At 46.9% G+C, this 26,392-nt stretch overlaps 1 protein-coding gene across 4 annotated transcripts in view; it reads left to right on the top strand.

Annotated features, from left to right (window-relative positions):
- The window catches only part of CRAMP1 (cramped chromatin regulator 1), a 1,093,426-nt gene that overhangs the window by 328,825 nt on the left and 738,209 nt on the right, over window positions 1-26,392 (top strand). For all 4 annotated transcript variants that reach the window (XM_085628165.1, XM_085628163.1, XM_085628164.1 and 1 more), the window contains exon 8: window positions 14,737-14,860. In XM_085628165.1, the coding sequence (XP_085484291.1) occupies window positions 14,737-14,860 (124 nt within the window). The remainder of the gene's footprint in view (window positions 1-14,736; window positions 14,861-26,392) is intronic.

Genomic DNA, 26,392 nt, shown 5'->3' with positions numbered 1-26,392 from the left:
GAGGCAACACGTTCACGTCTACCCTTACCTGGACGACTGGCTTGTTCAAGCAAAGTCAGCCCAGCAATGTGCCAGCCACATGTCCCGCACCATTCAGCTTCTGCACAGTCTGGGATTCTCACTAAATTACCCAAAATCACATCTCCAACCCGCACACGTACAACAGTACCTAGGTGCGACCATAGACACTCTGGCAGCCACAGCTCAGCCAAATTTAGTGAGGATCAACAGCATGCAAATGCTGATTTCCAAGTTCAAACTCCAACACTCCCTTCCTGCGCGAGTGTTCATGCAGTTGATAGGCATGATGGCCTCCTGCATTTTCATAGTCCCACACGCGAGACTACATATGCGCCCGCTTCAGGAGTGCTTAGCACGTCAATGGAATCAGGCTCAAGGACAACTAAAAGACCTAGTGTTGGTGAGCGGTCGGGCATACAACTCTCTGCATTGGTGGAATCCACAAAACCTTTGCAAGGGCCGACCGTTCCAAGAGCCTGTTCCACAAATAATACTGACAGCGGACGCGTCTCTCCAGGGATGGGGAGCTCATGTACTCAATTACACAGTGCAGGGACTATGGACAACACAACAAAAGAAGATGCACATCAACCTTCTGGAACTGTTGGCAATCTTCCTAGCCATGAAGGCATTCAAAGTACATCTGTGCAACAAGGTCGTGTTGATCCGGACGGACAACATGACTGCCATGTACTACATACAGAAACAGGGAGGTACACACTCTCCACAGTTGTCTCATCTGGCTCAGAGCATGTGGAAGTGGGCCATTCAGAGGAACATATTCCTCATGGCGGAACACCTCCCAGGCAAGGACAACCAGATGGCGGATCTGCTCAGCAGACACAGCCACCAGATGCACGAGTGGGAGTTACACCCATCAGTACTCCAACCGTACTTCCAGCAGTGGGGTCATCCAGAGATAGACCTATTCGCGACAAGCGAAAACGCAAAATGCCAAAGCTTTGCCGCCAGGTTCCCACATCCACAGTCGCTGGGCAATGCAATATGGATGAACTGGTCCGGCAGATTTGCGTACGCTTTTCCCCCAGCGCCATTGATACCGCTGGTGGCACGCAAACTGCGACAGCACTCAATGACACTCATCCTGCTTGCTCCAACATGGGCACGCCAGCCATGGTACACAACCTTTCTGGAACTTTCCGTGGTGCCGCATCAAAGGCTGCGGATCAAACCCGCGCTTTTGACGCAAAACCATGGAGAAATTCAGCACCCAGATCCGCAACAGCTGAACCTGGCAATCTGGCTCCTGAAGTCCTAGAGTTTGGCTACCTAAACCTGCCATCTGACTGTATGGAGATCATTAAGGAGGCCAGGAGACCCACTACCAGAGCTTGCTATGCAGCTAAATGGAAGAGGTTTGTCATTTATTGCAACAACAATGACATTAACCCGCTAGACGCATCCATTCAAAATATAATCTGTTACCTCTTACACCTATACCGATGCAATCTGGCATACACCTCCATACGTATCCATTTGACTGCAATAGCAGCTTATCTCCAGAACAGGCAGCACCTCTCTTTATTCAGAGTGCCTGCCATCAAAGCTTTCTTGGAGGGACTTAAACGAGTAATTCCCCCAAGACACCCACCAGCACCGGTGTGGAACCTCAACTTGGTCCTCACCCGACTGATGGGTCCACCCTTCGAACCTCTCCACTCCTGTGAGATTCAATTCCTCACCTGGAAAGTAGCTTTCCTAGTGGCAATCACTTCGTTAAGAAGAGTTAGTGAACTCCAGGCACTAACCATTCAAGAGCCGTTCATACAGGTTCACGCAAACAGGGTCGTACTACGTACCAACCCCAAATTCATGCCTAAAGTAATATCGCACTTCCACATGAATCAAACTATTGAACTGCCTGTTTTCTTTCAAAATCCACAGAATGTAGCAGAGAGAATGCTCCCTACACTAGATGTAAAGAGAGCCCTCATGTACTATATAGACAGAACTAAGGTCCTTAGGAAGACAAAACAACTTTTCGTTGCCTTTTCCCCACAGCACAAGGGCAACGCCATTTCCAAAGCAGGTATAGCCAGATGGATCGTTAAATGTATTCAAATTTGCTATCAAAAGGCTAAACGCACATTAACGATTCCCCCACGAGCCCACTCAACACGAAAGTTAGGGGCGTCCATGGCTTTCCTGGGAAACATTCCTTTACAGGAAATATGTAGAGCAGCCACATGGTCCACTATACATACATTTACCAAACACTACTGTGTAGATGTACACTCAAAACAGCAGGCAGCTGTAGGACAGGCTGATCTCAAAACTCTTTTTCAGACCGCTGCAGCTGGCACTGGTAGCCGCCGCTAATGGGAGGTACTGCTATGTATTCTATGCACAGATATGAATTCAGCAGCCCACATGCCTCGAACTGAATATGCTACTTACCAGTATGCATCTGTTCTTGGCATGTAGGGCTGCTGACATTCATATTGCCCACCCTCCTCCCCGGCGCCTGTAGCAGCTGCAGCTCTCAGAATTACTGTATAGCATGGTCATCACTTTCTGTATCTACTCCATCACTGCCACAATGGCGAAAAACAATCTGAGGATGGAGAGGATGCCCATGCGCACTGTAGTCCAGGGGAGGAGTCACCTATCTCAGGATACTTCGAAGACTCTTCCAGGACAACAATTTTATAGGCTTTGATTTAGACTTTTTGTGTTCCACCCGAAGTGCCCCCGAAATCTGTTGATGCCTCAGGACCGCCTTTTCTATATGTTGGGACCATTTTAGATTGTTTGCTATCTGCACCCCAAGGTAGGTAAATACAGTAACCACCTCAAGCTCACAATTGTTCAGAAGTATTTTAGGGCGGGGTCTACGTTTTGGTGAGAAGGCCATCAGCTTGGTCTTGCCCACGTTAACTTCCAGGCCATGTTCCCCACAGAAAAGATCGAAGATGTTTAAAGCTCGCTGCAAGCCAGCCGGTGTTTTGGATAAGATCAGCGTATCGTCGGCGAACATCAGGATCGGAACCCTGAGGCCCGCCAACGAAGGTGCATCGACACTGGCATCCAGCATCCGAGCCACAATTCCGTTAATAAATAGGGAAAAAAGCAGGGGGGCCATAGCACACCCCTGTCGTACTCCGCGTTCAATCGGAAAGTCGGCAGATGATTCACCATTCATACCCCACTGAACCTTGGCGAAGTTACACTCATGCAGCCTCATTATCAAGGTGAGTAACTCAGCCGGAAGGCCTATTTCGCTCAGAACTGCCCAGAGCTTTCTCCTTGGGACCAGGTCGAAGGCAGCCCGCAAGTCGACAAAGGCAACATACAGGCTGCCCTCGCCGATCACCACCGTCCCCCACTGCAGCAGAGCAAAGCGAAACACCTGGTCAACTGTGCTTATAGCCCGCCGAAAACCAGCCTGATAAGGGGACAGGGCGTTGTTCTCGTCTACCCAATCCATTAGTAGGTTTACCACCATTCTCCCTACCACTTTTTGGATAGTGGCAATCAAACTTATCGGCCTATAATTGGCCGGGAGGGACCGATCCCCTTTTTTATATATGGGTATAATATTTGCTCCCTTCCATAACTCTGGGACTACCGTTCCCTTCGCAATAGCGTTTCCCAAAAGGAATACATACCTAACCCACCTCGCCATATCGTTTATGAAAACATCAGAGGGTATCCCATCTAGACCCGGGGCCCTTCCCCCTCGGGCAGTGCATATTGCAACTTCAATTTCTTTAGGGGAAAATAAATTCCCAGGGGGGAATACAGCTGAAATTACTTCCACATCCTTAAACTCTGTAGTCTCAGCATATTGGGGTTTAAAATAATCCACCCAGGCACCCTCAGCGACATTATTGTCGGGTTTATTTGGAGTTCCACCTCTACCCCACTTGACAATATTCCAGAATAACCTGGAATCCTTAGCCCCGAGGCCTCCTTTAGTTCTGCCCAATACTTTTCGTCCCATGTTTTTTTTGCTAGCGATACGCTAACCTTGTAGTGCTTCCTAGCCTCGCTAATCGCTGCCCTGTCCCTATTCCTGATTGCTCTTCCCAAGCTTAACCTGGCTTCCCTGATGATTAAACCACCTAGATGGTTTGGGTGGTTGTTTCCTATTTATCTTGCGGGACCTCAAGAAATGCGGTTTTAAAAGGGAAAATAGCTTGTTGTGTATGTCCGTTATTTCCCTAGAACCTGGGATTACGGGATTTGCAGCCTCCATAGCAGCGATTGCAGTATCCACCTCGGAATTTATAAAGTCCATAGATTCTGCATTCGCCAATACACTCGGCCAGTTAAGTCTGCGCATGTCATTGGCCATGGTGGGCATTGGGCCGTCACTTGATTGAGGGTTCCCTGATATGGCCATCCACCAGTTATGGGTCACACAAAGGGGACTGTGGCCACTTTCCAGTCTACCCTCGATTTTCATGTCGCATACCAACTGCCACAAATTGAGGCTGCAAAGGACATAGTCTATCCGACTTTGGTTATAACCATTGTCGAATGTACAGGCACCTTCCCTATCGCCCTTCGTCCTCCCATTTAGGGCTCTCAACCCATGTTCCAGGCAAATGGCATTCAGTTGTAATATATCTTTCGTCCACCGCTTAACAGGAGCCAGATTTAAAGTCGGAACACCCCATTGCGTATCCTCCTCTTGCCCTAGGGGATCGTCCGAACTATCCAATGGTTCGAAAGTCCTATTTAGGTCACCAGCTACTACAACTTTGTTACCCAGGAACTGCGATTCCAAAAAAGTGGACAAAGCCTTTAGAATGGGTGAACTCCCAGTGGTACTGCCCCTGGCATAGATGTTGTATATATCTATCCCTCCCCACTTTTCTGAGGCTATTCTTAGCATTTGGATGTCCTTACAACCCAGATCCACCACTTTGATTGTTATTTGAAGACATTGCCTTACCCAGATTGTAAGGCCTCCCATCGGTTGACCCCTAGCGCCTCTACTGGCCGGGATTGAAAAATGTAAGTAGCCAGGAAGAAATATAGGGTCGCAAGCCCATGTCTCCTGGAGTAAACAAACTTCAAAGCCATTGACGAAATCCGTCCAGTTTTGGGACATCAGCTTGCTACTCAACCCCGCGATGTTCCATGAAAAAAACTTCCCTAAACTGGGGCCGTCCATGGGTACTACTCCTACACAGGACATCCCAAAGTCGTTTGTTAAGATTCCATCATACCCCTCTCTCTCTCGGATGGTATCCTCAGTGTTGTGATCAACCTCCTGGGTGCCAACAGTGCTAAGTGTAATTAGTTCCTCATTTTCAGAGTCCCCAGAAATTGGAATACACTCCCTACATGTTTCCTCCAAAATCACAGTCTCCCAACCAGTTCTCATTTCATTTGATTCCACATTTTTAGTCAAAACAGTTAACACAGGCTTCCCACATATATCCCAACGGGTCATACCTTCCCTACTGTTCGTGGAATAATCAGAATCTGGTCAATGAACCCACCCCGGATCTTTCATCACTTCAAAACGATTGTACGTTGGTCCATTATAAAAGTTGTCCCGTTGTAAGGGTACAGTGAAAGGAACAAACCCTGGGGAGGGGAGATTGTTATAGCAACCTAATTCACTGGTCATACCAAATTGAACACCTGTTGGTCTTGGATAAAAGAATGTAAGATCAATAACACCAATTCCACCACTGCTTGTGCCCCAATTTTGCTTCGTAATCAGACGTGCCACCCTAGGATCTTGGAAATTAACAACTATACCCCCCCCCCCCCCCCCCCCCCCCCCCCAAGTGCTTAGGAGTACAACCTATCCAGTCTGTCCTTCTCACTCCAATAATCAGCCCGTCCACTTCCCCGGGCAATGGTCTATTTGCCTTTAACCAGTGCATTACCATGTTTTTTAGCATCTGGAAGGATTCTCTTTGCCCGGCCAACAAAGGTGGTACATTAGTGAGGACAGCCACAAAAGGATAAGAATCTGGGGTGAGATTCATAGGAGGTATCCTACGGGGTGCCTTCATCGGGAGGGTGTTAGGCAGGCTAATGGCAGGAGCAGCAGGACGGGATGTTGGAATACTTGGTGGTGCTTGGGAACTATTCAATACAGTGTTATTAGTTTTGGAACTGTTTTTGTTACCCCTAACAGGAACACCAAGACGGGGTGTTGAAGTGCTTGGTGAGGGTTGGGAACCATTAGATACAGGATTGCCACTTTTGGAGCTATCTTTATTACCCATAGCCACACTATCAGGCAGCTTGTTTTTTTAGTGGTATTATTACTTGGACGGTCCGACAAATCTAAATTAGTCTTGGGGATTTGTCCCTTCGACTGAGGCCTACTTGCAATGCTGACTACGGGGGGGGGAGGCTCAGCGATGGACACACCATTTGCCTGGCCATTTGGTTTCAGAAGATTGATGCTATCTCCCGTCCTAGGGTGGGACTTAATTAGGGATTTGGTGGAAAAAAAGTTATCTAGAGTAGCCTGCTCGAAATGTTCTAACCGATCAGCTAATTTTTTAACTCGTTCCTCAATAGGAGTCAGGAGAGACCTCATCAGCCTCTCCAACTCGAGGAGCAGGGGTGGAGCAGAAGATAAGGTCTCAGCCAATACCATCGCTAAGGGGTCATTCATATTAGATACAGGACTAGCCGGAACAACTCCGTCCTTGACAATCTTAACCACACCAGAGCCAGCCCCAGTAGGCTCTCAGGAAGGGCGCAGGCATATTCCAACCTTCCTTATTTTTTTCGGATGTTTGGGAAGATAGCACTTCTTCCGGGCAGCACTTCTTTTGGTACTTGGTTTAGTTTTGACCACGTGAGTTGACACTCGGTTGAGCAGTGGTCACCTGCCCTGTAGGTAAGCCAGTTGGTATAGTGGACGAGGTAGAAGGCAAAATGGGCACGTCGTGACCCACAGACGAGCCAGCCAACAGCTCTGGTGAAGGGGGAAAAGCATAAGGCGTTTCCAGTACAGCTGGCAGGGTTACGGATGACAGGGGAGGAACCAATGCCGGGAAACCCTGAGGTGGCCGTTTCTCCAAGGGAATTTTAAGGAGTTCAATAGATAACCTACGCTCGGCGCGCCTCTCCGCCAAAGCGATCTCTTTGTCAATATCTTGGGTTACCCGACTAAAGTATTTGTCTAAAGGGCCCAAGATGGCTGACCCCACCTCGGCCTGAGTAGAGATCTGGGCAGTGGTATTTGAAGGAGAAGACATACTTTGCAGCCAACGAGCTTTTAAAAGAACAATACTATATAAGCAAACACCAGAGATCTCTAGATACAGGGAACGTACTGTAACAAATAGTCAGAAGGCGCAATGTCAGAGAGCGGGCCCCGCCCAGCCTCCTTCAGCCCCTGACGGCCACAGACGGTCCCGCCCTTGTCCCGGGCTTCTCCCGGGACGCTCCCGCGCAGCGGAAGTAAGCACCACTGTTATAGGTCAGACGTGACACGCAGGGGGCGGGGCTGACAGGGAGAGCGGGCCAGGTGTTCTCAATCGGCCAGGCAGGGACTCCTGGGAAACGGAGTCCCTGCAGAAACGCTCGCAGCCCTGCCCAAAAGCTCCAGCACAACACAGACTGCACAGCCTCTCCACAGATTCCCCAGCGGCAATCCCGGTGAAGCGGGACCCGCGAAGCAGGTCCGGCGAACAGTGGGCTCAGAGACAGAACAACAGCCCAAGGCCAAGAGTCCAGGAGCAAGGGTCCGTCAGATGCACTTTCAAATCAACAAGGGATCCCTCAGGTAAGAGGCAGGCAGGCTCTATAACACACTCTGTGCGCAGGGGGCGGGGCTGACAGGGAGAGCGGGCCAGGTGTTCTCAATCGGCCAGGCAGGGACTCCTGGGAAACGGAGTCCCTGCAGAAATGCTCGCAGCCCTGCCCAAAAGCCCCAGCACAACACAGACTGCACAGCCTCTCCACAGATTCCCCAGCGGCAATCCCGGTGATGCGGGACCCGCGAAGCGGGTCCGGCGAACAGTAGGCTCAGAGACAGTACAGTACAACAGCCCAAGGCCAAGAGTCCAGAAGCAAGGGTCCGTCAGATGCACTTTCAAACCAACAAAGGATCTTTACCATAGACTCCATCTTTAAGTGCTCCCACGTAACCGTTTGGTCGTAGCACGCCTCAATCTGTAGAGGATTGGGATGAACCCCCAATGGTGAAGAATGCCACCAAAGGGCAACCCTGGTGGGTGAGGGGTCTCTAGGAGAAACTTTTTTTCCCTACTAAACTATCTCAGTGGAGATTTGTTGTATCTAATACACTTCCCTAGGCTGTTTTTAGGGTTTTTAGGGCTCGCGCCTGCGTTGCAGTGCGTAGGCCTGCTCGCGCAGCGAGAGACCTTTTGTATAGGGTTTTGAAAGCTGACCACACGCTCTTGCGTGTGATCAGCTTTCGCCGTCAGGCATTGGCTTTCGCGTGCTTTTTTTTTTCTCTTAAAAAAGGCACGCGATTGGGCAAAGGCGGGACAATGACCGCCTTTGAAACGCCTATTCCTGACGGTGGCCAGCACGCACAGCAGCGGGCGTTCGCCTTGCTGCCGCGCTCCCTCCCCCCTCCCCCTCTGTGGTGCGCGCGCACCACTAGTTGTTGACACTAGCGATACTTTTGTTATAATCGCGGCACCCACGCTTTACTTTTAATGTTAAAAGTAAGGAAAGCATGGGTGCCGCGATTATACCAAAAGTAAAGAAATTGATGTTTTTTTCTATTTCTTTACTTTTGGTATAATCGTGGAAGCGCAGGTGCCGCGATTATATTAAAAGTAAAGAAATTGATGTTTTTTTCTATTTCTTTACTTTTGGTATAATCGCGGCACCCGCGCTTTACTTATAACATCAAAAGTAAAGCGCGGGTGCCGCGATTATAGCAAAAGTTAAGAAATAGAAAAAAACATCTATTTCTTTACTTTTGCTATAATCGCGGCACCCGCGCTTTACTTTTAAAACATTAAAAGTAAAGCGTTGGTGCCGCGATGCTCGTTGTAGTGCAAGCCCTGGCCGGATGGCCAAGTAGCATGACTTTTCAAACACCACGAATTAAAAACATATCTTTGTATACCTCCTTGACTGCGTCGACTTTTTAGGTAAATAGGAGCATTTAAATTAGCTACCAGAATTACTCAATCTGGCTAGGCCAATAAAAGGCGATATATATTTAAGTAATCTTAAATGAGCAGTGCCACACCAAAAGAAAAGTAAAACGCGTATCCTAACTTTGGCTTTTATCTCTCTTTCGATCCCTGTTCCTTTCTGCTAGTTACTGAAACGTATATTTTTTTATGTGGGAGGCAAATCCATTTATTCCTACTTGAACGTCAATGCTGAAAATATTTATTGAAAAAAGATCATAATTTTCTTGATTCACCCTGGAGCCTGGTTCCTGAAAACAACCTACAGATGTGTGCCTTCTACAGAAGACTGAAAAAGCTCTGCTAAATAGGAGTACATCCGGGTTGTCCGATTGCATCCTGTTAGGAGAATACTCGACACATTCTGCTCTGGTTTTTCTTTCACAGGAGAGTGCACTCTGGGTCTTCACGTCTGGAGCTTCATTTGAACCAATGGAACTTGCAAACCTAACAGCAATCTTTAAAGGCAAGCCTGGGTTTGAATAGCATCACGTCTTTAAGGGACCCAACCTGAGCCGAGACATGGCATGTGCAGCCTCGCTGTACTTTTATGCACCTTTTTTCACTATGTCTGATGCCACACCCTTCATATGGAGAATGTGTTTAGAGTTTTAGACACTACACACACACACCTGCATCTGCTCGGGTGCAAGTCACTCACACAAGGTTTTTAATCAGGCTTTTTGCGTCCCTTTGTCCACCACCTACAGCACAGGAAGGGCCACTGGAAATATGCCAACAAATTATGCAGCAGAATTGACTAAATTATGTGGTATGAATCGTCAAGTTATGTGGCAATTATGCCGTGCCCCCAGCTATCCAGAACAGGATTATACATTTAATATTTATTATGGTTGTTTCACTAGGAAGTACTTTAAGATTCAGAACCCTAATAAGAGATGCAAAATATTACACGAAGATAACTCGCCGATTAGAAAAACACAGCTAACCACGGACTTGAATGAGTTATCCTCAGACCATATCAAAGCAAGATATAACAGAAAGGAGGTACAAACATGTTCCTTATCTGGATTAGCAGTAAATGTATACATCTATAATATGTACACATCTGGATAAATGACAATGTTCTATGAACAATTAATCATGCCCATATTTTTAAGAATAGGCAGCGTTGCTATAAAATATCGCATGGCCAAGCGATGGAGGGGAAGAGAAAGACTGGACACATTGACAAAGTGAAACAAGGATTGACAATGCAATAGGTCTCGCCTTTGATTAAGTTAAAGCCATTTGCTTTGCTTATGGTATTGTATAGCAAAGCAAATGGATTTAACTAAATGAGATGCGAGAGCTATGGCATTTTTAATGCTTGTTTTTCTTTTTCTTCGAATCTTTAGATTTTTGGGAATTCATATCTATAAGGAGGATAAACCTAGCCTCGACCTCTCTCTCTATCTCTCTCTCTCTCTCTCTCCCCCGTTTTTGTTGAGAAAACGTAGACTCAAAAAACAGTAAGGGTGTATATAAAACAGCATACAGTGTCAAGGGTCAACCCTGTCCCCCCCCACACATAACGAGGGAATTGTTCATAATACAATATAGGAAGTGTCTCACAAAAGCAACCATTAGGAGACTGTTGACTAGTGCTTACCAACTGTCTAGTTTCATCATCATTGCCACTTTTCAATCCAGGCAGAAAGAACCCATATAGAGTAAGTATCTATTTCTACTCCGTGAGTGTGGACTATTCCAAAGTAAACACCTACATCAATCTTCTGCACATACAAATGTAATGGGGTCCCCAGACTGCAAGAGTTAGTCCCTTACTTTCAAAGTGTTTTAAAAATGAGTTCTCATGGCATCCCTCAAATGCTTTAATGTATGTCCCTGAGCTGATACTTAAAAACGCAGTAACATGATCTGACCAAAGTGTGAAGAGCGGCCAGAATGTTTCATTACCATGGTAGACTTGCAGACAAATTTATCAGTGGGAGAGAATCCATGTGCCACCAGATTGTACACTAACACAGAGCCACCAGGTGTAAGCCTACTGGTGGACAGTGCCGGCGGTCGTTGTTTGAAATGCCATCCACTGTCCACCGGTAGGCTTACACCTGGTGGCTCTGTGTTAGTGTACGATCTGGTGGCACATGGATTATTATATATTGTGACTTGGAAGAAGGGAAGGTCACATGCTGGGATTATCATATATATCTATATATATATATATATATATCATATTTTTATTTATTGTTGGCCCTTTTCTTACTATGCTGATTTATATACTCCTTGCTGCTGTTTGACTGTGAGTTTTACCAGAGCAGGTTTGGTCCTGGAGACAGTCATGCAGCAAAAACCGTCTGACATTTACTTACATTTTTTTACAGTGTGGGACATTGAGGTTGTGTGTTTTTTCAAGTTAGGTTTGAGTGGAAAGCACCCTTCTGTGCTTTTGTTTCCCTCTATGGCTCTTCTTGCTTTGTGCCCTTGCTCTTTTTGCCATGGATCCAAGGGACTGGATTGTGCCCATGGACTTCAAGGATGCATACTTTCATTTGTCTATCCTACCACCCCACCCTGCGACACTTCTTTTAGTTGGGATTGGCGTCGGAATACTTAGTTTACCTTTTTGCCCTCTGACCTCACCTCAGTCCCTCAGCTGTTTACGAAAGTGATGGCGATCGATGTCGCTCATCTTCACAGGTCGGAGATATATGCATTCCTGTATCTCAGCAACTGGCTGTTGAAGGCGGGCTTGCCGCAGTTGGTAGCAGTCTACCTGCAGGTGATTGTCATCCTTATTTCTTCTGTGGGGTTTTCCATTAACAAGCTGAAATCTCACCTACAGCTTACACAGAGGGTTCCTGTCATAGGGGCCACCGGGATGCGGTGGCCTTTCCATTCCTGCAACAAGCCTTGAACATTCAGTTTGTGCTACTGATGTGTGGGGCTTGCTACTAAGTTCTGGCAGGAACAGTTCTTGGCCTTATGCTTCCTGCTGGTCCCTCATCCATTGATACCCGTGGGCCCTGCAGTGAAACCTCTGTCTGCAGTGCGAACAGCATTGGGATTGTCTCTCAGAAAACGTGTGTATCTCGGAAAATAGGGTCGAGGATCTTGGGTAGTTCTGTCAGAAACCAACTTGAGCAGAGGCCTTTGGTCTCTGGTGGAGCAGAGGCACCTCATCAACCTGCTGGAGCTTCATGTCATTCAGGTTAGCTATGAAACCCATCTTCCCGTCCATCAAAGGGAAGCCAGTTCATGTTTTAATGGAAATCACTACCCTGCTTGTTAGTGTCACATGGCGGTTGTGTCTGGTTGCAGGGCCTGTGCTAGAAAGCTCTGCAACTCTGGAGGTGGCTCGACCTCCAAGGAATCTCTTTTACTGCCAATCAGTTGGTGAGATCCCTGAATTCCAGGGTGAATTATCTCAGCAGACAGCATCTGTTGGACCCCAAATTGTGTCTGCATCTAAAGGTAGTTTATGGCGTCTTTTGATATGCTTTTTTGAGACCACCAAGGTCTGTGCAGTGTTGCGATAACTACATGTTGAAGTTTATGACTTGAGGCTCGCTGGGAGGTACATTCTGCATGCTTTGGGGCTCCAGTCTCCTGTATGCCTCCTAGTAGCATCAGTTTGGGGCAGTTGAGTGTTGTACTCTGACCTGCTGAGGCTTTGTCCACCGGTCAATCTACTTCAGGATGACCTTCTGTCTTAGCACCAGGGCAGGGTCCTGCACCACTGTCTCCACAACCTACCTGCACCTCTGTCGCCACAATCTACATCTCCATGTGTAGATAGAGCACTGACTGACTGACTGACTGACTGACTGACTGACTGACTGACTGACTGACTGACTGACTGACTGACTGACTGACTGACTGACTGGATCTGATCTGTCTGCAGGAGTAGTGGATGTTAATCTTGTGAATAGTTGCCAGTCTACCCAATCAGTGAGCTTTGGTCGTAAGGTCAAGTTTGTGGTCTGGTGTGGAAGCTGTCAAGTTGATCCGTAGCTGGCCAAATTATCTGATGCTTTGCTGTTTCTTTTATCTCTGACACAGCATTGCCCTCGGTGTTCAAATTGCCTGTTGTAAAACGTTTCACAAAACATGTTACCTTTGCACCCAATATTAAACGTCAGCAGGACCTATATTTGGCGCTCACATTTATGTGCACGCTCTTCGAACATGTGCACAATAGCTCACTGAGATTGCTGACCATTAAGGTGTTTCTCATTGCCCATACGTATGCACCCCATTCCAGCGCTGTGAGTGCAACCTCTCTGTACCACCTTCTTCCCAGACAAATTAGTGCTGCAAACTTGTGCTTGATTTCTGCTGAAAGTGGTACAACTCCTCCTTACAGCACAGCCCATCACTCCCTTCCTTTTTAGTTGTGCCAAATCCATCTAAAAAGGGGGAAGGCTTCACTTTTTGGACCCTAGAAGAACCCCTCACTTTTACGTTTAGCCCACTAAAGATCACCAGGTACATGACCATTTGTGTTTTTATCAGCTTTGAATGTGCTGAGAAGCTGAAGGCATTTCAGAGGCTAATCTGGTCTAGGAGGATCATCCTGTGTATAAAAATAAGCTATACACCTGGCAAAAAATGGAGTCTCCTGAAGGCATTTGGACTCATGCCGCCACTGCAAATGCTGCCTCCACATCTGTCAGACTGCAAGGGTGACACTACAAGGGTGTTGATAGACCTCTTTACCTCGCATTTCGGTCTTCACAAACAAGTCTGTAGGGAGAATTGTTTCTTATTTTCAGCCTTCAGAAATTTGTTGTGCAAGACCAGTCCTCAGATGCTCCAACCATTGCGAGTCACTGCTTTGGTTATTTTTTTCAAAAGGTGAATAATCTGTGGTTAGAATTATATATCAGAGCTAAAATGTACTTGTCTTCTGGAATGCTGTTTCTGGTGGATACTCTTCCCCTCGTTCTGTGGGGTGGACTTTTAAGGTTCTAATAAGGTCCCAATTTGGATTCTGCGCACTCATTTGAAATGTCACAGCTGATCCGCATGTGAGAGTGTGAAAGTTTCAGAGGAAGACTGATGTCCAGACACAGGTGTGGCATTATATAGGACTCCATGCCATTGCTTCATTGGTGAAGAGAGGCCCCTATGGAATCTGAAGGCACTATCTATCGGCCCTCTGGATCAATTGCTGGATCGAGTCTGGCATCTATGGGAATTTAAAAAGTGAGGAATCCGAACCATAAAAAGTGCTACCCAAGGTAAGTAACCGGTTTGTCTTGCACAAGTGGTGCTTCTGAACATCTTTCAGTGTAATCTACTGCAAGCCAAACTGTACATTTGAGTGATAACTTTTTTTAAATTTTCAGTTAAAATGTTTCCATCAGAGCTGCAATTTTATTCAGAACTACTGCATGTGGAGGTTTATAAACCTCTACGGGAAAAGATATAACCTTGAAGTTTCAAGACATAAGAAAATACAAACATTGTCTAATTTCTTGGATGAATAATATTTTTGCCATTATTGCCTGCCCATATTCAGAAACTTACATTTTCATGCTGAAAGTCTTGTTCATCTTGCAGAACACATTGTGACTGTTCTTGGAAATACTGGCTTATCTGGTCCGAAATCTTTTTGCATTCTTAGGTGTCAGTGATGAAGAAGATCAGAAACCAGTTAGGCTTCCTTTGAAGGTTCCTGTGGAGTTGCAGCCACGGAACAACCATGCATGGGCACGGGTACAGAGCCTTGCCCAGAATCCACGCCTCAGGTATATGTAATTGGCATGATCATTTTAGGGAAAAGAAAACCCCTTTACAGTTTTGAGGATATTACCAATTGAGGAGTTCTGTATGATGTTGTTTTTAAAGTGATTGTGGAGGTGAGCGGGTGTGAGTTCTCCACCATTGTTGTCATTATGTCTGGAGAGTAATGATGTGTTTATAGCGCGTGTGGCTGTAGTGTAGATAAACATGCTTTTCATACTCCTGCCATCTAGTGCAGGGTTCAGACATTGCAAGTTCTTTTTCTTCAAAGAAGCTTCCTGTTACAGCTTGTAGAGTTACTATTTGTTTAGTCCACAGTGTGCAACCACCATCGGATTCTGATGTTGTAAGCTACGGCTTCGCACAACAACGTGTTTGTTTGCGGCGACTTCGGGCCCTGCTTTGGGTCGTCTGTTCTGGTGAAAGACAACAATTGCATTTTCTCATATCCAGCCATCTGCTCCACGACCAATACATGACCAGTCTCATTACGGTTACAGAGGGGTTGGCCTTGGAGAATGGCAGCAGATGGGACAGACTTCCTTTTGTTTCTGCTCATTTTGTAATGCAAAATACCCTTGGCTGATCAGCTTGATGTCTTTTACCTCGGTTTCTCTCCTGAGCTCCTGGTGTTAACGTGCAACTTCTGTCTAGCTCTCCGTGCAATAAAATGCTGAGGTCCCTGTAGGAAAGACGCTGAGCGCATTCGAAGATGCAGCGTGGGTCACTGTCCGATTTTTTAGATGTCTTCTTGGGGAGCAGCACTCCTTCAATGTCGAGGAAGAGATGTCTGGCTCCGCCAGTGTACCACTAAATGAATATACACCCAGTCACAAAGTTGTGTCTTCAAAAGCCTCCAGTGAAGAGCAGATACACCTTACAGAGTCAGTGCTGTGGGGACCACATACATAGAAGACCTTGAGGTCCTTGAGTACTGACCTCAGCCATAGGGTAAAGAAACCGCCTCGGAAACTTCCCCAAACCTGTGTACAGCACCATTCCTGAGGGAGTCCGGCATCTACCTCGAACTGGCTAGGAAGAAAGCCTCTGGTCCATCTCTGCCCTCACCTGGTCAGAGCAGAGATGCAGCTTCAGAGCTAGACATCATCCATGCCCTACTTCAGTGCTTCCTCATCCAAAGTGTACCAAGCTTTTGGGACTGAAAACATTGCAGCCAAGATCACTGCCAAAGACCACTTCTACACCGATCAGAGGAGCTCGACCCCCAGACAGAAACGTCACTGTTTGTACAATGTGTGGCTATAGATACACATGCTCTGCATACTCTTGCCATCAAGTGTTTGGCTCAGACAAATACAAATCCTTTTTCTTCTCAAGTGTTTGGAGTCACAAGGTCTCATCCTTTGTTCATGGATGAGCATGGGCACCAACTCCACTGTTATATTGTTTTTCTCCATGGGATTCGGACATGATTCGAAGTGCTCCCAGTCTCAAGGAGTTTGCCTGTTCCTGTTGTGGCCTCTGAGTCCATTACCTTCCTTTTCAATGTGAGAAGACTCTTCGACACATTTATTCAAACTTTTCTGATTCCAGTCTTTGATTCCATTGTTGTCTTGCGACTAGGCCCCTCTGCCCTCGTGGCCCTTCGAGGCACCGCATGCTGAGGACTACCCTTTGGAGAACCGGCATTTGTGGTAATGCAACTGAAGCTCTTCAATAAATGCCCTTGATGTCACTCTTAATACCCCTGGTCCGACCTCCACGCTGTCTGCTATCTTTGCCTATCTGCAGAGCTTGACCGGAGCAGCTGTGATTGTTGTTTTGCATTTCATAGCAAGAAAACTCTATGCCAGAATTGAGGCAGATGATGGGTCCCCTGCGGTATGGCCAAATCCTCTACAGAGACACTGGTTATCTTTGGTGAGGCCAATCCTCTTGATGCTGAGGAAGCAAAGGAAGAATTGAGTGAGTCACCCGATCTCCTAGCACACCAGCCAAGTCCTCAGTTCTGATGTCTGAGTCCGGCAAGGAGGAACTCAAGGGGGAAGAAGAGCAGGCCTCGATGAGGCTCCATCCACCTCGTTTGGCTCTGGTCCACGCTTAAAGATGACTCCTCGCGTGAGTAGATTTAATGTTCAGGTCCTTAAAACTTGCAGACAGCCCCTTGTCAGAGCCAAATACCACTCCTCCAGGGGTTGTACGTAGAGCGCTGTGCCAAAGTTACCATCCTCGTCCGGAGCACCACTGTGCTCCAGCGATGGTCAACATTAAAGCAAGGCCTCAGAGCTAAGAAAAACTCCTTTTAAGGGCCTCGAGTCCGAGGACACCCAGAACCTTGTAAACCAGCTTTATCTTTAAGGGTGATAGCATTGTCGTCGCCAAAGCACCATGCATCAGAAATAAATGTACGCTGGTGCCCTCTGCTCTATATCCAAGGTCATGTCCTACTGGACTACGTGGTGGTAATTACTGCTAGGAAGAGGGCAGCAGCCCAGGCTATTGGGTCGCTCTGCCTCCTGACAAGAGAGGGAGCAAATGATAAGTGCTATGGGGAAAAGAGAGTTAACAACTACAGGAGACACCCGTAGTCCCAGTCAAGGTCCAGGTAGTTGTCTTATCAGGAATCAATGAGGGGATATTATTTAAGAAATAACTTAATTACAATGCATACATTAAATAACCCCAAGAAAATGATTTAATACAGTTATATTGTCAGCAAAAAGACAACGGTATTGAAATTAGACAAATCAAAATACAGCATCAGCGATACTTTTGAGGTTGTGTACCAAGTGTACATGTGAACACTTTGTGCTCGTGAAGACCTATAAAACTGCTCAAGTGAAAACATAATAAAGAATGCTACATGGTATTGGACCAGAAGTCAAACCGATATTATGCATGAATCGATACATTTATAAAGAAGTTTATAAAATCATGTCATAATTCAAAGTACAAACATAAATTGTGCAAGGCGACTGTGTTTCGACGTTAATGGCTGGAGATCATCATCCGGACATAGATAACACAACAGTGGGTGATAGCTGCTATATGCATGAAAAATTAAGGAAGATCTGAAAATAGAATAGGGAATACTGAATAAAGCAGGTACATAGAATGGAGTAGGGATTATTGAAAGGTACTTGGAAGGTTTCGTAGGTACATATAGAACAAGCATTGGCATAGCCAATAGGTCTCGCCTTTGGGACCTTATAAGTGTTTAGCCATGCAACAGTTGCATAACTAAATACTTATAAGGTCCCAAAAGTGAGACCTATTGGCTATGCAAAGTGGCCGTGCGGCCGCGAAAGTGAAAGTGACTGCGATCGCGATCAAACATCAAAGCGGCCGAAAGTGAAAGTAATCGCGGTAAAGCACTGTAGCTCTAGGCTGGCCTGGTAGCACTTTTTGGAGCCCTCTCAATAAGTCTCGCCAAACCAGCGCATGCGCTGGGTCAGGCGAGACCTAAAAAGAGAAGACAAATAAGAGGGGTGGTTTTAGGCAAAATTTAAACTCACAGGGCCCTAAAAAAGAGGGGGGGGGGGAGGAGGGTGTGAAGAGGGGAAACTTACGTGGCTGGATTCTGGCAAAGCTCAGGAATCCGAACGCCTGGGCAACAGTCACCAGCTCACATCCTTAAAGGTACGAATGTCTGCGCTAGGTTGGATCCCAACCTACAAATTCGGCTGAGGAGGAGATACATCCCCTAATTGATAAGTGGAGACAGGTAAAATTGAGTTAAACTCTAATAGATGGGAGGGCAGTTCACCTGTGGTAGGGGAGTGTATGGGAGTGAGGATGCTCAAATAAAGGGTCCTAAGGAGGTACCTGGGTCCGGGAATAATTATATAATAGTAAAATAGAAGCCATTAATGTGCCTGTGCTATACCTAGCCCGCTATAGTTATGGATATAGGTTAGAAAGCCTACTGACCCAGATGTGCATCACAGGTCTCCCACTTGGCTTGGCCCCTCAGTGCCTCGGTTTTGAAAGGAGAGAACTCCTTCTTTATAGTAGGTGTAGTGTAAAAATCAGGGGTGAAGCAATCTATCCAAGGCATGACTGCGGGGAAATTAATTAAAAATAGTCATCACGAAACAAGGAAAAACCGTGTGTAAATTAAGCTGGCGATGTGCTCAAGTAGGGGCCACATGGAATTGTAATCAATTAACCCCAAAGGTTTTCGTCGTGTATGAAGCGCAAAATCCTGGCATGATGGCAGTCTCAAGGTGAGAGATATAACAGAAAAGGGGGCCAGTATAAGCACACGGATGCCTAGCCAAGGCCGGCCATTAGTCAGCCACTGCTATCAGGCTGTTATGTATGCCGGGGCACACCTGCAGAGTTGGCCAGCGAGTCCTGACTGAATCAGGAAAAGCTTAGCAGTGGGTGCGACCACACACTGGTGCATTGTCAGTTCAGTAGAATCCTTTGTCACTACGATAGAGCCCAGTGGGAAGAGATAGAGGGGCTCCTTCTGTATCTCGCTGTTCAGTATTGCAAGTGAGGGAAGGAACTAGTGGAGAAAGCCATGGCTATTTCTAGTGCAGTCATGAGGTGTGTTTTGGATAAAATGAACACAGCAACTGGAGTTGGGGGGGTCAACACCTCAGTCATACTTCAGAATGACTTTTGGCTTTGTCTCTGGCTTAAAGCCGGAGTTGCAACAGCACTTCGTCAACTTGCCTATCGATGGGGAACGCCTGTTTGGATCACCGTTTGATATCATACTTGGGAAGATCAAGAAGGCACAGAAACAGTCAAGGTGATGTGTGTCCTTAAGGTTTTTACCACTAGGGGATCATTTTGTAGACCGCTCCAAAGCCACCTCCCCAGACCAAACCTAGCCTCAACATTGGTAGCAACAGAGTTATCCCCTGCCACAGTGAGGCTGGAGTTTTACCCAAGGCTCCTTCAGAGGAAATGTTTCCAGTGGCTGTGGCAGAGACACTGATATTAGGATACCCTCCACCGTCAAAAAGTTACTTGCCCCGCATTCCCCCCAATCACGCAACACCTGACAGGGGGTGGACTTCAAGGGTTCCTTTCCTGCTGAGTAAGCTGGTGATCGGTGGGTCCTATTCATCATCTAGCACGGCTGCTGCCTAGAGCTCACCGAACATTACACAACACACTGTCTGCCCTGAGCATCTCCCGCTGCTACAAGTAGAGGGTCAGGCACTCCTACTCATTGAGCCATAGAGCCAATTCCCCATCAACACCAGGACAGAGGATTCTACTCTCTATGCTTCCTCATTCCCAAAATGGATGGGTACCTCAGATCATGAGTCGCCCTCAGTCCTCTCAAAGAGATGCATCCTTTAACATTTCCACATGGTCACATTACAGTCTGGGCACTAGCAAACATTTTCCCTGGGGCCACAAAGTAAGGTCTGTGGTGTGTCAGAGGGCACCATTGATGCCACATGGTGGCAGTGGGGATTTTTGTTATGGTGTATCTGAGTTGCAGTCCTTCTACCACACTTTGGGGTAAGCCATCTAGGCTTGCTATCACTACTTTGGGAGAGTCAAGTGTGAAAAGGAGGTAACTTAATTATTGAATTGGATGAACTAAAATTGCACATTGTGAAACCATAAACACTCACTTGACCAAATTGTGTACTCGTATGCAATAGTCTAATTTCACATTACCTCCTTTTTTCTTCATTTTGACATATAAGAGCACCTTGAAATACATGTGGTCAAGACATACGCTGTATAAAAACTTTCTTGTTTGATATATTAAACTATAATGTTGTCCATCTATAACAACAACCCAGACCACCCAGAGGATACCTCATGATAACCGGCATGCAACTTAGATTAATATTGGCATTGATGCCGAGTTAGGAGGAGGCATGACTTTTCTATGTTCATTTTGAAATCTGCCACTTTAAAAAAAAAACCTCAAAGCACTGATGTAATCTGATGTATTAAGGCGAAATGTATGTGAATTAGATACATTTTTTTTTTTAGTTTTGAAGATACTTTCTTTTTACATGTTTATTGAAAGATGTCTAAAAAATGAATGTGTTCCTAAAGATAAATGGTGCAGTGCACCTTATTTGCTTCTTTTGTATTATTTCAGTTAAGGTGAATAAAAGCTTGCCCAATTCATTTACATCTTTATGAATGCTAGTGTTCTCAAATGCCCAGTGTGGTCGTTCAGCTGGGGGCCGCATGTGAAATTCAGGCTGGCACATGCGGCCCCTGGGCCGTACTTTGAGTATCACTCCCTTACAGAATGTCATCCCTCCATTGCAGCACGGCAACTTCATGGCCATACTAGACCTAAAGCATGCCTAACACCCCAATTCATCCAGCTCATAGGCACTGCCGCTGCTTCATGGTAATTGGTCAACACTACCAGTTCAAAGTACTAACCTTAGGCATCACTGTGAGAAAGTGCCATCTTTCTTGCATGGTATGCCCCCACTTTTTGCTAAATTGCTGAATGTACTTTGACTGAGTGTACCCTGGACTCCTGCCAATCAGGTGCCCAGGGCCTATGTTCCTTCCTTAAAACACACAAACTCCAAATTGGCAAACCCTGGCCACATGTCAGCCTCTGGTAAATTGTACCCTAGGTACCCAGGGCCTTGTGACCAGGGAAGGCCCCTAAGGGCTGCAGCACTCATTGTGCCACCCTTAGAGGCCCTGTACCCTTACACACACACACACTGCCTTTGCAGGCTGAGTGTCTGGGTGCAGGACAAAATGAAGAGTCGACATGGCACACATCTCTGTGTGCCATGCCCATCACCTACACTGCCAAGGCATATGTCAGCCACCCCTCTGGCTGGGTGCCTTATGCCCATGGTGTGGGCACAGGAGCAGGAGCCCTGTGCCCCTACAGTACCCATGTCCATTCCCGGGCACTGTAAGTGCAGTGCTGCCATTTAAGAGTACATGGTACTGAGAGCTCGTCAAACACGAGCTCCACAGCACCATAATGGCAACACTGAAGACTGGGAAGTTTGGTATCAAACTTCTCAGCACATTAAACCTACACTGATGCCAGTGTGGGATTTAATGTACCAAGCACCCCAGAGGGCATCTTAGAGATGCCCCCTTACAACTAACCTACAATCCACGTCTGCTCTGAGGCTGCCCAGGCTGCCACACAGCAGACACGTTGCTGGACCCCTGGGTGGGAGAGCTCCTGCTCTCCCGGGCCTGCAACAATGCACATCCAGAGTGAGGTGATAAATCTCCTCCCCCAGGATGAGCAAAGGGAAGCTTCAAAGGCCTGCCGCCTCTAGGAGTTTCCCCAGGCCACTGCAACCCCCCACTCTGGCGGGAAGCTTGGCCGGAAACCCCATACAAGGACAGGGGATGACCAGCCTGCCCACCCCACCCCTCAGGTGTGGGAGGCGAGGTGAAGCACATCTCCGGGCTCTCGCCATCTTGAAGATGGGAGGCCCTACCCTATCAGGATTAGGCTTCTGCCCCCCTCCCACAGGAGAGAGGCAGGATAGGGGGTGTACCCACCCCAGGACAAGGACCCATTGGTCCCTGGCCTTCACCTACCTGTAACGCACCTAAATCTAGTATTTAGGGGCACCCTGAACCTTCTTTCCCCAGATTCCAGATTCCGAAACTACAAGAAGAGCGAGAAGAAACGAAGACCTGCCCTGCAGCTGCGAAGGAGAGGGAGACACCTACTGCTTTGGCCCCAGCCCTACCGGCCTGTCGACCTCGAACCTGCTCCTGCTCCAAACCCGGCATCTCTTGTGGCCAGCAACCTCAGAAACCCCGGAGGACCTGGCTACCTTTGAACTCTGATCCCCTGGGACTCCCATGAGTAGAGGCTCTACTCAGAACCTACTTTTCACCCCTGGCAGCAGCCGGAACCGCGATCCCAGCCCACTCTGCACCCGCCCAGCCTGGCCGGTGCCGGAGTGAACTAAACCCACGAGGACGACCCCACGGCGACTGTGACCCCGAGTCCGGCACCCAAGGACCCACCTCGACAATCCTGAAGAAGCCTGCAGCCTCAGAACAGAGTGCCACCCCAACCGCGATCAACAGAGGGTAATATTTCCCGACACTAAAAGGCACCCCTGCACCCGGCGCCCCACGGCCCTCTGTGTCCAATCCCGGGGTACCTACCTATCCTCCAACTACCCAACTTACCTCTCGAAGTGGTGGTGGCACCTGAAGAGTCCTCGTCCCCGAGCCTGCAGTCTTTTTCCAAACCGGAGATTTCCCATAGAAATCAATTGAGTGCCCGAAGGCTCAAAAGCACCCTGCACCCAGCCGCCCGAGTGGCCCTGGCCGTGAAAACTCTACTCTAACCTACTTTCCCACTTGCCCTGAGTAAGTGACCAGGAGCCCAGCTCCCACAGCCGCATGGCTGGCCAGACAGCAGCCACCAAACAAGGCCCCCCCTATCCCTCATAGGATAACATTGGGCCTAACTCTCTCTGCACCCGGCCGCCCTAGAGTCGCTGAGGGTGAAACGACTGTACCTACCTGACCCTGGGAGACCCCTGAGTCTGTGCCCAGAACCTCAACTCTGCCAGTCGAGTACTTACCCTTAAACCGCAAACTCTATTTTTCTCATAGGGTAACATTGACTGTCTTTTTCCTGAAATTTCTTCTAAGTGTGGACTTTTCAAATCTTCAAATAATCACCAAAAATCAGCCGAGTGACAAAAACGAATTTACTCACCTGCTCTTAGGTGAGCTCCCAGTGCTGGATCTTGGTGCCCAGCGCTGACTCTGAAAAGTACCCACAACTATGCTTACCTTTAACTCATTTTTCTTCCATAGCAAACCATTGACTGTTTCTCTTTGAAATTTCTTCTAAGTGTTGATTTCTGCAATTTCTAAATATTCTTCAAAAATCGTATAACATCTGAAAACGTAATTACTTACCTGATTTGGATAAAGGTCCCAGTACTGAGTCTAGGCACCCAGTACTGGATTACAAAAGTAACGATAACCTACTGTACCTGTAACCTACATTTTCTTCCATAGGGAATCATTGATTGTTTGCTCTGAAATATTTTCTAAGTGCTAACTTTTAAAATAGCTAAATATTAGTTAAAAATCATTACAGTACCAAAGTCGACTTTCAACAACTGATTCTGAGAACTCACCCAGGACTGGATCTAGGATCCAGGCCTGGAATTACAAAAGTAATCTAAAAAGTAATCTGCTGCATATAATTTGAATTTATCATTGAGCTCAATGTATTGTGTTCAGAAATAGAGTTGCTTACTGCAACTACTTGTAACTGTTTACTAAAAAGTCTATTGCATATACAAAAGTATTTTTATGAAACATCTCCGGTCGAGAAAGTATATTTTAATTCCAAGTGTTGGTTCTAAAATAAAACAAGCATATATTTTTTATATACAAACCATTGGCCTAGAGTTCAGTTATTGAGTGTGTGGAACTATTTGCTGACTGAGTGTGTACAACAAATGCTTTACACTGTCCTCTGATACTGCCTTACTGCTCGACCAGGCTACCACTTTGGAGAGTAAGGTTATATCTAACTTTAACCTCTGTTAAACCCTTGGGGTCTGTGGACTCTGTACACCCTGTACCTATTAAGGAACAGTATATACAGAGCCACTTTCTCACAATCACCACGTCCCAAAGGGTCTTTACCAAGTGTTTAGTAGTGGTAGCTGCTCACCTCAAGAGGGTAGGAATTCACATCTTTCCCTATCTTGACGATTTTCTGATCAAGAGCTCGAGTAGACAGGAACGCCTAACCCAGACTTCAGTCTCCCTGCTTCGCAGCCTGGGGTTTACAGTCGGCGCCACCAATTCACACTTGGAGCCACTTCAGATTCAACACTTCCTTGGATCAGTAATCAATTCTGTAGTGGGCAAAACGTTTCCCAGCCCCCAAAAGGGTGCAAGCATTCCAGCAGCTTCTCCCTTTATAGATTGCAGCATTCCAGACAGCACAGCTGTCTGATTTGGTAAAGACATCTTGGGGACATTCAGAAAGTTGACATCAGAATGCATTCTGCCCATTGCTTGCCATTGGCTTTGTGGTTTGTAACTCACATTTTCTGTCTTCCCATTTGCGAGCATTGTTTTTAGACTCTCCAGCTTGAGTTCATACCTTCCCTTGCCCAAACCTTATTTACAGTATTTTTCAGAGTGCTCCCTTTCTGTAAGCAGGCCTGTAAATCTTGTTATTATCTAGTCACATTTGCTGTGCATTCAGAGACCGAGGACAAATTTCAGGAGCTATATTTCCAGGGTGCTTGTTTACTTTTCTTTCTCTGACTTCAAAGTGAGAGCATTTATGTGACAATCTTGCTGGATACTGGGGGTACGAAAGAGTTTTTTTTTTTCTAGCACATGACATTTAAATGAACTGTGCAAGTATTTCAGAATATATCAGAATTAGGAACACAAATGAAGCAACATTTTTGTTATTTCTGAAGTGTGTTGGAAACAAATACAATGATGAAAGCAAATCATTGCACTAGATGATGCAATTTCCACACTTTTTGTTTGTGCACTGTATATTGTATTTATATAACTGTATGTCTGTCCAAACGAAATGGTCATTTCAATTGAAAATGTGTTGTCTGTAACGCAGTGTGCTACCACATCATGAATACTCCACTCTATGCCACTCATCTCTGCACCACTCCACTTTGCACCAGTGCACTCAGCACCACTCCACTCTACGCCATTCTGCTCTACACCACTGCACTCTTCGCCACTGCACTCTACACCACTCCAGTCTAGGCCACACCAATCTACTCTGAACAACTCCATTCTATGCCAATGTACTCCACATCACTCTGCAGCACTGCACTCTACGCCAATACACTCTATGCCAATACACTCTATGCCATTACACTTCACTCTGTAACTCTCAACTCTATGCCCCTGCACTCTACTCCAATCCACTATACGCCACTCTAATCTTCTCTGCACCACTGCTGTCCATGCCAGTGCACTCCATCAATTTACTCTAAGCCATTAAGCTCTATGCCACTGTATGCAACTGTACTCTAACCTGCACCACTTCACTCTACTCAAACAATCCACTCTACGCCATTGCACTCTATGCCACTCTTTGCCACTCCCCTCTAGGCTATTGCACTCTACACCACTCTACTCTCAACCATTGCACTCTACGCCAATGCACTATGCACAACCGCACTCTGTCACTGCGCTCTACACCGCATCACTGTACTCTACGCCACTGCTTTCTATGACACTCTACTTCATTGCACTCTGACACTCTACTCTGCTCCACTCCACTCCACCGTGTTATATGGCACTATACTCTACACCACTTTATGCTACTCTGCGCCACTACACTGTAGGCCACTCAACTCTACTATGCACTCTACACCGCTGCACTCTGCCACTCAACTTTATGCCACTGCCCTCTGCACCCCTCTACGCCTCTGCACCCCTCTACGCTTCTGCACCCCTTTATGCCTCTGCACCCCTCTACGCCTCTGCACCCCTCTGTCTCTGCACCCCTCTACGTCTCAACTCTATGCCCCTGCACTCTACTCCGATCCACTAAATGCCACTGTAATCTGCTCCGCACCACTGCACTCCATGCCACTGCACTCTACACCAAT

Source organism: Triturus cristatus, chromosome 10, assembly GCF_964204655.1.
Source record: "Triturus cristatus chromosome 10, aTriCri1.1, whole genome shotgun sequence".
NCBI classification, from domain to species: domain Eukaryota; kingdom Metazoa; phylum Chordata; class Amphibia; order Caudata; family Salamandridae; genus Triturus; species Triturus cristatus.
Note: the sequence above shows the minus strand (reverse complement) of the source record. Positions and strands in the feature narration are given on the sequence as shown.